We start from the raw sequence: 12,222 nt of genomic DNA on the forward strand, positions 1-12,222 counted from the left end.
AGTACACATTCTATGCTTGGCAAGTCTGGTAATCAGTGATTGCATGCATTTGAGAAGAGAGCGCGATTTAACGGGCGAAGCTGCGTCGAGGATATCAGATGCGCTTTAGTGGGAGTCCAGATTTAAGTTTGTCGTCCGAAAAGGTACATTCGCGCCGTCCAAAAATCATAGTTCTGGACCTGTCCTCGTGTTCCAAAGCTGGTCGTATTCCAAAATGTTGCTTCCCTTTCCTTTTAGGTTTCACGCATGAGGCACCCTAAAAACGCTGTTGTGGGGGGAGGGATTCCGAAATTAATCTCAACCACCTGGGGTTCTTTAATGTGTACAATGTAACCAATTCTTAATGTGTACAATGCAACCAAATAAAAGTTTAATTAGACCGGGCAACGTCGTCAAAATCCGGCAACCCGCCTCTCGCCTTTCGCTTCCCCCCCCTTTTTTTTTTTTTGTGGCTTACCAAGCCCTACTATCAAGACAAGATCGGCTTTTCTGGCATTATGGAAATGTCATTTACTAATACTGTTCGAGGTATTTTTAATACTAACACGAGAATAGCAGAGTACAGCTAACGTGGGAAGAGCTGCCAGCTGACGTTTCACAGAGGCTTGGGCCGCCAGGGTTGCCGCCAGGGTTGCCCCAGGTATCGGGCAGGGTTACCCTGTTCGATACCTTTGAATCCAAAGATAGGGGAAAGCCGAATTAATTTGCGGCTGAACAGTGAAATATTGCAGGAGTATTGGCGCATTATAGGTAGTAGGGGACGCACAGAACAAAGAAAACAAATTATATTTTAAAAGACAGTAGTGTTTTGATAGTCGATGTTAAGAGTCTAATGACCAGCAATGGAAAGGTTGTACTAGCTTGATGGCACGAACCCACCGGCTCATTTTTCGTCTTAAAATCCATTCAATTCACGATAGGTTATCGCGTCTTTCTGGCTTTTACTCTACTGCGCTCACGGTTAAACTGACTTTTCGCGATGTTTCAGGAAGGGTAATTTACCCAATTGCGAGTTTCTTAATGAGCATTAAAAAAAGAAAAACTGCTGACAGCTCTTCATGGGCCGATCCTCTCTCTCCGTGTGGTTTCTGTTGGCTGTCTCTGGACGTGGCTGCGAAGCACCCCAGGGCGTTGCGCCGAATCTCTCCCATCCGAACCGGGAAAAAACAAAACAAAGACAGCGGCCCCGCCAGCGTGAGGCGAGAAAACGGGGCACGCCGCCGCCGACGCCGACGCGCGCGCGCGGAGCCGGACTGGTTTCGACGCCCGCCATTCGCCCGTGTCGCCCTCTCCTCGTCTCCCTTCCTCCTATCGTTTTCTTTTTTTAATTTATCCCTCTCTCTTCCACGCTCTCTCTCTCTCCTGCCATCGGCGGGCGGCTCGCGGTGGCTGCGCGATTGTTCTTCCGCGCCCGCTACTACTCTTGTCCACTCTCACCCTCTCTCTTTCTCTCTTTCTTTTTGTCTTTTTCCTTCTGTTTCTCCCCTGGCTCCTTTTTTTTTTTTTTTACTCTCCATGCTGCTGTTTTACTTTTTGTCTTGTTCTCTCCACACCAACTCTCTTCCTTTTTTTTTTATTTATCTCCTCTAACGGGAGCGACTGAGGGAGTTTGCCTATTTGTTCATGCTTGGCCTCCTTTCTTTCTTTTTTTTCTCTCTCTCTCTTTTGTTACCGCCCCGCGTGCTTCCCCTCGCTTCGTGCTACAACGTCTCTCCCCTCGGATCTCTGCGTCGCCCACCGCTATTCTTTTCTTCGTCGTCTTCCTTTCGCGTTTCTTCGTTCTTGCCATCTCTGCCATCGACTTTTTTTTTTTTCTTCTTTCGCTCTCTCTCATCCTCCTCAGCTTCTTTTTGCTGGGTGGTTTCTGTTCGCGACGCTTGTTGCTTGAGTGCGCGCGCGCCGCCTTTTTTCCGTACTCCGTATTTCTGGCGTTTCCTCGCTGTTTGGCCACTGCTTGCTTCCTCTCCGCTCTTTCCGGCCATCGCGATTGGATCGCCTGTTGCGCGTGCCCGCCCGCCCCCTCTGTGTGTGGCTTTTAATCCCTCTCTGTCATTTGCGACTTTGGTGATCCCTGGAAGCCTTATCTGCCGTTCCTCACTTCCTCACTTCCGTGGAATATATTCGATAAGATAAACCGTACTAAGCTGGACAGGTGCTTCCAGGTAGTTCAGTGATGCCCACGGTTCCAAAACTGCCCCGGGTTTGGGCATTGCATTTGCTTACAGGCGTGGCACATAGTTCACGCTGCATCGACCATGCAAGCAAGCTATTGCATCAGCGTGTAGCTTGGAGAAGCAGCCGAAAGTTCTAAGGAAAGTTCGCGTGCCTAAATCTTAGGAGCAGTGAGTCTTGCTTGCCAGCAAGGATGACATCACGGCTCTCGTTATCATGCCATAGCCATACCCGCCAACTCTCCCAAATGTTTTGTATCTGATGTTTACTAATTTGGGCTCCTTTTACATTTTTACGAATGTTGTATCAAGATTTGCGCAAAAATAATTATTTCACAAAAAGGTTTCACTCTTCGGTCTCCGCCCATAAACTAGGGAATATTCTGATAGTGAAAAGATGCCACAAGAGTACCTACTTCGAGCAAGTTTATACAGACAAGTTCCTTAATCAGGGGAAAATCTGCAAAAGTGAAGACGCTTAAAATGTCACTACGATCTAGAAACAAAGTGTCGCTCGACGGTTTCTGCTCTTTCAATTCTAAAGTTCACAGCTCGGCAGCTATGCATAGGTTCTGCCTACAATATTGGAGATCAGGATGCATCCGTTGAAGTTCCCCGTGAAACATGGAAGGTGCAGAACTGCCGCGCCAGAAAGCACTACTTGGAAGGGGGAAAAGAGGGGGAGAAAGGCGATGTCGTCATAGAAGGTCACGCGCAGTCTCGTTGGGATTTCGGGAAAAAACAGGAGAGAAGTGACTTGAACGCTGGACAAAGCAATGGGGTAGGGTAGCTTGTTCAATCGCACAATCACCTTGCAACCTTTCATTGCGATCTACCTCGAATCTTACGAGATGCTCTTCAAAAATTACTTGCTCTAGAAAGCTCACTGGAGGCTGCTTTTCAGCAAGTGTACAACAACACTTCTGAATGTGCCTGGATATGACAAGAGGCAGTGTGTGGGCTCGATTCACAGCAGCCGCCGCACTCTGTTCATGCAGTGCTTTGTTTCCATACAGACGACGCGCGCTACTCTTGCGCCATCTCGTAGTGATCGGGGCCGCAGAGCCCTTCTTGCACGGCACTACGCTTTTCTTCTCACGCTTTCGCCATACCCTCCTCTTCCGCTTTCTTCCTTGCGCTCTCTTTGCTATCGCCCTCTTTCGTCTCCCGCTGCGCTCCGCATTTGCTCTTTCATCCCTCGCTGTGCTTGTTTGCTCTGTTACGCTGAGGGCACCGATGCTCACCGCAGAAAGCGCCTAAGAACTGCACTATCTAAAACGCTTGATGCACATTTAGGAATACCAAGGGGCTTGCAATTACTCTACAGTCCTCCACCACAACATCTCGTACCTGTGTATCTTTGGGACAAGCCCCGTCAGTTGATTAGTAAATCAACCAGTCAAGCGTTTGTAAGGCCCTATGCAGCCAAGGGTGATTCGTCATTGCACTTTGAACGCTTGGCGGTATTCAGTGCAAGTGATCTACCACATTGAGCACGAGTTTGGTTAAACCTGATCTTCATGATTCCTTCCCGCTCCTTCTTTTCGTACATGTTCACCAATTCATGGAACCCTGAAGTGCCAACAGGCCGGTTGTTGCAGCTGTTTGGTCAGTGCTAATGGGAACTTGCTTCACGATGTGCAAAGAAGTGACTGCGAGGGCAGGTTTAATGGCGGGATGAGTGGTGGCACTACCTCCTTTTGCTCCTTGGACTTTCTAGGAAAAGGCTTCTGGATGAACGCTGCACTTTTGGGGATTTAAAAAAAACACCCAAGAATTTTTTTTTGTTGTCAGACATGAGTGGGGAAATAAAGAGATAGACATTTTAAGCAGATCTCAATCTTGGTGGATGGATTGTTGTAATAGAGAAATGCCAAGTTTACGTTTGTGTAGTCGTACTGTTCTTCTCTATGTAGATTTTTTTTTTTTTTCAAGAACTAGACCTTCTGTGCGCATGTTTTTTTCCTGTCATGCTGCTTTGTGGGTGTAGTTCGCTGTCTAGTCACGGCTTTGCACAACCATTTTTCTCTTTGTCACCTACGCGTTTGTGGTGTTGCTGATTAGTTGTATTTCTGCTAATGCATGATCATGAAAATGGAAGCTTGTAGGGCATTTTTTTTTGCCCCAGGTGCGATATGGTCGAACCTCAGAAGAGGTGTACGTGAGACTTTTCCCATGCTCACAACCCCAGTACTTATGAACAAGTGTAGAGGATATGATGAGCTCTGTAGCTCTCTGTTGCCTCAGAACAGAACACCGTAGTTACTTAAATCGAGGCTTACCTATTCATAAAAATGCCAAATGCGAAACTAGAAAGGTCACTCTCGGTATGTTTTTTTTTAAACGGGTTTTTACAGGCTAAAACCACAATCTGATTTTGAGGCACACCGTAGTGGGGGCTTCAGATTAAATTTTTCCACCTGGGGTTCTTTAATGTGCACCCAATGCACAGCACACGGGCATTTTTGCATTTTGCCCCCTCATCGAAATGCGGCTGCGGCGGCCAGGATTTGATCCTGCGACCTCGTGCTTAGCAGTGCACTCTAGGTAGCGGAAACTGGCTTTGCTGCAATTCTCAGGATGGCCTCAGTGTACGGTGAACTTACAGCTAACAGTGAACATGTTGGCGTGAGAAAGCCTCTCGTGTCACGCAAATTGTATGAACGACTTTGAAGACATATGCATTGAAGGAAAAAACTAGATCATGTATATGTGGCTGGTCTTGACACTTATTCTGAATCAGTTTACATTCTGAGGGAGAAAAAGAACTTTTTAACTGTCTTGGTTTTCTGGTGTAGACCTGTATTCAACGCTGCTATAGATTCTTGTGCATCGAGTAAGCTAGAGCACATCTTAGCATATATCTGCTTGCACCATTGTGTGTGTGGCACTGGCATGGTTCAACCTCGGACACAGTGTTTTGTGGTCACTGTGCATTAAGCGACCAGTAATGCCAAATGACAAGTATTCACATTAACTTTTGCAGGATCCATTCCTCACTTTAAACCTTCTGCAGTCAGGTGTCGGCAAGTATTTGACATGCGCGCATGTTAGCGTGCGCCAATGTTTTCTTCGTGCTTGTCGCGACACCTTTCAAAAACTTTTTGAGCTATTATTAATGGAACTCTGCAGTGCCCGTGTAGAAAGGCACCACTTTTTTTAGTGGCCCACTTAAGGAATTCGTGCACGCTTCTTGTAGCATTAAGGATTGCGATAATGGGAATGTTTCTTCCGTCTGCATTTTGCGAGAAGAACTCTCTTGAGTTAAGCGAATGTGAAGATGATTTTAGTGCCGAGGAGAAAAGCATTCCTCGGACGACTGCCGAATATTAGTATCCGGGAGGGCAAATTTTCTGGAAGGAACAAAATTTTCGATTAGTTCACAAGTGGTGTAGCCTGCAGAAACATTGCTTTCAAGACGAACATCCACTTGAATCATCACAATCCTGTGAACTTTCTAGCAGCACAACTGCTGTGTGCTATTACGTCGGTCTTTTTAGACTCTCTCTAGCACTTTGTGCTATATATTGACATAAAGCCTACTGCTGCTGCACACGTGTCTAAAAGTGCAGAATTTTTCATATCTTCCGGAATCATTTGGCACCAAGCAGCAGTATGCACGCTGACGAAGGTTCCGATCAGACTTGTACACGTTACAGAAAAAAAAGTGCCTTATTACAATTACTTAAATCAGAAATTGAATTGATTACAGTTACCAATTACTGCCCCACGAAATTAACTTGGCAATTACTAAAAAATAATCTATTACATTACCGTTACTTTCATGGCAGCTTTTATTAACATTGCACGAATACAGTAAATATATAAAACAATCTGGCTGGGCTCTCTCATTGGGTCATTGCAGCCATTCACATGTTCTTTAACCTCACTAACAAAACAATTGTTTTTCAAAATTTTCATCGCTCATCTGTGTCTTTCTTCTAAAGACATCGGCAGTTACACTGAGAACTCTTTCTGTGTGGGCGTAGAAAGGAATGGTGGTATGTAGTGCATGAACACCTTGCGCACGAGATTGTAGTAGCACAATGCTGCAAGGCTTACGTCCAGGTCCTCTATGAATCGTAGCGCTTCGTTGTTGTTGTTGGAGCTCAGAGAAGACGCTCCTGGTAGGGAAAAGCTAAAAAAGTCGTTCGCAGGTGATTTGCTGGCAACAACTTCCATAGTGGCCATCGGTTGGGAGTCGTAGCAATGCCAGTTTGGGGAAACGCAGTGTACCACTCTACAAGTGTGTACAAGCGGGGAATTTTTTTTCCTGTTCTTCCAGAATCCTTCGGCACCAAGCCCGCTGGGTCAGATGCCACCCAATGAGGGCATGCCCGGTGGACCCATGCCACCGGGTGGATTCTTTCCCGTGAGTACTCCTATCCTTGGTCTTGCGGCTAGCAGGGCTTCTAGTCAGGTGCAGAGGACCTAATGCTGGCTGGTGATGGTGATAACGAAATTTAACCAGAATCATTTGAGGTTTTGAGACACCTTGCTCTCTCTCTCTTTTAACTAGAGCAATGCTCTGCGAGAACTTGCGAATTGTTCCACCTAATGTGCCGCGGTGCCTCATGGTAATGTTGCAGTCTAACTTCATAACATGTGTATAACTTCAGCACCTTCACTATGATTCAAATATTAGCATTATTAGTATTATTATTATTATTGTGCATTATTTCTTGCACGTGTGTGGTGGTGGCCATCGTGGCTGTACTTTTTGTTGCTGCATTTGCAAGCAGTGCTTGCTTCATCAGAGCCTGTCATGTTCTCATAGTGTCTGTCCTTGGATTGTTCTGGCGTATGCACGCTTTTAAATTACAATGCCCATGAGTTTACCAGTCACGATTAACTTTTTTGAAGTTTAAAAGCAGGAATTCCTGCACCTGCGTGGTGTGAGGCGTAACTAGAGTTAATGTAGCTGCACTTTATTCACTGAGCGCATAATGTGAAGCGCATGCGGGCCATGTCTTGCGAAAGGTTTGCCAGAGACCCAGCCTCACGGGGGGTGTTAAACAAAACTTTTTACTGGTGCTGCGCATGCATGCCTAAGCCATTGTGCAGATATGTGCGCTTGCGTCTCCTGTAGTATGTGTACCCGTGCAGTGTGTAGTGTTTTGAGGGCACCATTCGAGGCGCCGCATTGCCGCTTGTGTTGTTGTTGTGACTGGAGAGAAACGAAGGAAATGTCTGAGGCACCCCTTCTTTTTCTCTCTCTCTCTCTTTCTCTCTCTCTCTCTTCCCCTTTGTGTGCTATCGTTTCGTTTTGTTTTCTTTCTCATTTTGCAACCTTCTTTTTTGTTTCTCTTTCCCTCCCGCTCCTTTCTCCTGCTGTCCTCCCCTACTACACACACACTCTCTCTCACGTTGCAACGTTTAAACCAATGGTTGCCTCATGCGTTCATCACGCAACTCGTTCGACTCTCTTAACCCCTTCGGCTCACTCCGCACCTCCTCTCACTCTTCTACCTCACTCTCACAACAACCGCCTTGGGGCATAAATGTTGCTGCTACACGTATCCGCTTCCCTCGCTTGCTGCCTTTGTTTCTCTTGCTGGGCTGCTTTGGGGTGGGTGTATATCGCTGCTGCTTCTATCTGTGGCTGCCCCTAACATTGTGTTATGTGCTCCCCCTGCCTCCCTCCCCCCCCCCTCTCCCAATGTGCTTTCACCTCCTGTGTCTCAAACCTCGAATTGCTAAACCTGTGTTTCTTTAACGTTTTCTTCAACGTTCCTTGTGCGGCTGCTAACCCCCTACCTGAACTTTGATTTCTGCATTTTTTTTTTCTTTCTCGTATGCCATATCGCGCTTCCTTTTCCCGAATTGACTCACCTTCTTGAATGTTGTTCTGGTCGCTTCTGTTGGTTGCCCTGCTTCCCACCCCTCCCTTTCCCCCCACCTCTGTGTTCTTGTGTGTCTACATTTATTGTTTTGCCTCGTCTCTTGGTTCTCTTTGCTCTGTTCCGTGCCGTCTGTACACTTTCGTTGTCCCCACTTTGTTCTCTCCCACTTTTTTTTTTTTCACCTCCACTGCTGCTGCTGCCGCCGCCGCTGTGGTGTTCTCCCCCCCTCCTCCGTCTGTGACCCTCCCGTCCCCCCCACCAGCAGAACTCGCACATGAGGCCCTCGCCGCCACAGCAGCCCGCCAATCAACCGTCCCCTCACCCCCAGCCCCCTCCCCCTCACAGTCAGATGATGCAGAACCAGGTGAGGAACAAACACCCCTCTCTCACGTTGCATCTCTCCTTCTACCCCCCTTCTTCACAGATTTTATTTGTGCCGTCTTTGTTCTTTATTGTTTTTTTCTGCGCCTTTAATGCTTTCGACATGCTCTTTGTGTTCCTTATTGTTTGTTGCCCTTCCAGATTGTTTTTCTTTCTTTTTTTTTCTCTTGTCACTTCTTATTTTGTTGAATGTTGTTTTCCCCTGGACGCTGTGTGGGTGAGCCAAATAATGACTTAGCTGTGGAATAGGCTATGCGAGAAGGGCAGCAGCAGTGTTAACGGGGGCTTGCTCTAGCTTACGCTGTAAAGAAACCTGTGGATTTTGAGTTATGGAAACGTTTCAAGCAGTGGGTTAGAACCACAGCCATGCTCTTGTCGGTTTGCAGCTGAGCCACGTTATGCACCAAGCCGGTCAATAGCTTTCGTACACAAGTACATGCTGACCTTTTGTCACTGCGCGATTCCATGGATCACGGATCATTTCGCAGCATTGTGCTGTCAGTTCGTAGACTCATAGTTGAGGTTGCCTGCTGCATTGATGGAGAGCCTACTCGAAATTTTTCCGTGGTATCTCTGTGTTAGGAAAAAGAACTGCTCTGTGGCTGGCCCCTAAGCAGTAGAGATTACGACCCGGCCGCATGCCACTTGAACTTAGCATTTCACGATGTGCTGCTTTAGGAATCGTAAAACCAACTAGGGGAGAGGGATTACACCACACAAAGTGCTGTGATCAAACTGGATTATTAGCTTCATGCATTCCTGGAGATCCTGAGAAGGTTAAAAGAACTGCTTAAGAAAAAAAATATATATATGAAAACGATAGCACTTCATAATTTAGCATGCTTACGTGGCTCACCCCGCACCACTGTGTGCAGAAGCGATGCATTTGCCCTCCCCATTCATAACCATGCATGGATTTATGGCCCTGTAAGAGTACAGTTTCAGTCAGTGATCCACCATGGCAAATTTGGCTATTGAACACGTTCTATTTCTTGGCTTGCAACCTCATTTCAATAGGGTTTTATGCGGCTGAATTTTTGGTGCATGGGAGACCTGGAGGTGCTTTGGATTAATCCTAATCATGGCATCTCTCATCCTGGCAACTCAAGGGTAATTTTGTGGCAGCAAACGCTGTCAGGTGGGCTGTATCAGATAAGGTTGGTCAGGCGTTAGTGTCAAAAAGTTGCAGATTGCCTGTCACCTATCAATAGAGTGAGATAATGTCAAGTCTTCAATTGTTTCTTCATCCGAGTTAGTGTCTTGTTTTCTTCACGTGTTTAGCAGTGCTCTCGAGAGCCATACTTCAACCATCTCTCCTTCCTTGCTTCCTTTTGCGTTTTGTTGCTGCTTCTTTGTATTGCCCATATTTTAGCTGAGCTGTTTTTTTGACATGTTCAGATTTTTCTGCACATTTTATTTAGCATTGTTTTATTTAGTTTTTAGTATTTTCATGTCCTGTCTTGTCCCCTTTTTTTCTTTCCAATTTGTAGTTTGAGCAGGAATCCCTAAGAAGGACGTCGAGGGAAACGTTACGTCAATCTAACGTGATAGATAACTGCTACAAGCATGGTTTTTTTTTACGAGGAACGGAGCTTCTGTAAGTGGCAGAAGGACATAAACATAACGCAGGCATGGCACTTTTATGATGCTCTATTGGGTATAACGACCGAGCGTGTCCCGTGTATAAAAATTGGTAACCGGCTGCTGCCGACAAAATGAAAGGCAATTACATTGGACCTCAATGAGAAAGAGAAGGCAGTTTGGCCTATCTTATCAGGTTTATCTGGAGATTAACTTGCTGTTGTAACGTCTTCATGCTCCTCTTTGAGCGATATTTCCAAGAGCGCCCTCTCAGTGTTTGGCAAGTTGTAGCCTCTGAGATAGATCCAGGGCACAGCTTTGTAAGGCCACACCCCGTTTGTCATGGGTAATGGATAATTTCTGAATAATTGTGCAGCCCATTTCTGTAAATGGATGAATAGTTTCTCAACCTTAAATGAGCTTTGCGAGGTATCCAGGAATGTTAATGTTGCGTTCTAGATTGATTTCAGCATTAGCCTTGGGTAGCTGTTTATATTGCTTACTAGCCAGATGTTGGATTGTCGGGCCTTGGTGTTCGCCTTGGGATAAAAGCAAGATCATTGTTGAAGCCTCGCTGCTGCCTTTGTTGTTAAGCTGTGAAGTCTTGACTGAGCAGAGGGTTCACGTCCTGGCTATCTACTCGCAGTTGCTTTTGATGTTGCTTGTCCCGCCTTGCTTTAGTTTACAAAACGTATTGTTAGCTGTTGTGCTGTATTAGTGCCTTGCATGGAGACTAGGAAAGTTGGCATGCCTTGTGCTTGGTCGTCGTGAAAGTCGAGTGACTATTTGTCATAATCACTCGGTGACTCTCCTGCCACTGAGTGTAAGGTGACAGGTTGGATACCCAGTTGCGACAGCCACCTTCTGTGTGCTTTGATTTGGATACACAATAAACTCGAAGTCAGAGTTGATCTAAGGAATGCCGACAACATTGCAAAACACTAGTAGTTGATCGATTCAGCTTGGTTCAGTGCTTGTGTTTTCACGGTTTTCCTGCTAAACTTTCTGGGGTTATTGGCACGAGAGGTGCGCTGATCAGTCAGCCCTAGGTGACCGATGAAAACTCTGTGCCTACTTCTGTTGTCAAGAGTACATGTTTGTACATGTTTATTGAATGTACAGTTGTAAGCTTATAGTAATCGGTGCATGATCAGTGGGAAAGAAAATTGTATGTGCAGCAAAAACACCTTCAACCAGATAGTCTGTTGTAACATTTGTAGTGGTAATAGACGAGGGCTAGGGCAATACGCGGAGTTGTAAATTTGTAAACGGGAACATCTCTTGGCCACTTCTATGTACAGCACACACTAAGACGAGATACAAGAAAAAAGAAAAATTGCACACACACACACAGAGTGCTGTTACACTGATACAATTATGTGCAAGGGATCATCAAAAGTTTTGGCACCATATTGTAAGAAACGTAGGAAGTGTGAATTGTACTAAAGGAAGGTCACTTCAAGAATGTTTTTAAGAACAAGAAGTTTTTAACCTCGTATGAGCGGTGGAACCAGTAGTCAAATGCTGCTCCTGCTGCACTTTCGCGGCCTTCCATTCCACTTGGCCCTCCCTACGGCATTTGAAGTTGTGCCACTGTACTGACATAGATACTTGTTTGTGTTGTACGCACACCATTACATTAATCTTTTAGTACGAGCATGGCCTCCAAGATTGGCAGCCCTGCGATCCCGACCTCGGAGGCTTAGTATAGCCACCAGGTGGCGCCACTACCTTGTTTGCCGTGAGAGTTGTCGAATAAGGGATGTCCACGTTGGAACACCCCAGAGAAAATTCCCTTAGAGTAACATAAACTGATCTCGCAGGCCATGTTTTGAGCACCACCCATTTAATTCTTATCAGGCACACCCCTCCTCAGTTGGGTGCGATCCAAAGAAATGTGGCCGGTTGTCATAGTGTTCGCCGGTACGTAAAAATACACGTAAGAGGTGGCAGGCTTTCTAATACGTCGAAAGAAAGAACTGGCAGTCTTCTTAGAAAGATTGTGATGACTCGCTGCTAGGTGTATGAGAATATTTCGCCCAAGGGTTCGTGAGAGCATAGCCTAGTGATGAGGCAGGTCTTTAATACGATGTTTTGATGGGCTACCTGGTTCAGCATGTTACTGTAGTGTGAAATATTGAAGGATTCTCCTAATGACTGCAATGCACTACAAATATTTTTGAAATATCTGGAACCAGTTGTGCTTGGTGACAAGGAAAGTGTCCTTCAGCACTTGTAGTTCCCTA

General features: G+C 46.0%; 1 protein-coding gene across 20 annotated transcripts in view; it reads left to right on the top strand.

Annotated features, from left to right (window-relative positions):
• The window catches only part of LOC119433405 (single-stranded DNA-binding protein 3-like), a 121,770-nt gene that overhangs the window by 43,833 nt on the left and 65,715 nt on the right, over positions 1 to 12,222 (top strand). For 10 of the 20 annotated variants that reach the window (XM_049658900.1, XM_049658904.1, XM_049658909.1 and 7 more), the window contains exons 6-8: positions 3,750 to 3,779; positions 6,457 to 6,543; positions 8,277 to 8,378. In XM_049658900.1, the coding sequence (XP_049514857.1) occupies positions 3,750 to 3,779; positions 6,457 to 6,543; positions 8,277 to 8,378 (219 nt within the window). The remainder of the gene's footprint in view (positions 1 to 3,749; positions 3,780 to 6,456; positions 6,544 to 8,276; positions 8,379 to 12,222) is intronic. The other 10 variants (XM_049658906.1, XM_037700598.2, XM_037700608.2 and 7 more) reach the window with 5 other exon arrangements.

Source organism: Dermacentor silvarum, chromosome 11 (genome assembly GCF_013339745.2).
Source record: "Dermacentor silvarum isolate Dsil-2018 chromosome 11, BIME_Dsil_1.4, whole genome shotgun sequence".
NCBI classification, from domain to species: Eukaryota; Metazoa; Arthropoda; class Arachnida; order Ixodida; family Ixodidae; genus Dermacentor; species Dermacentor silvarum.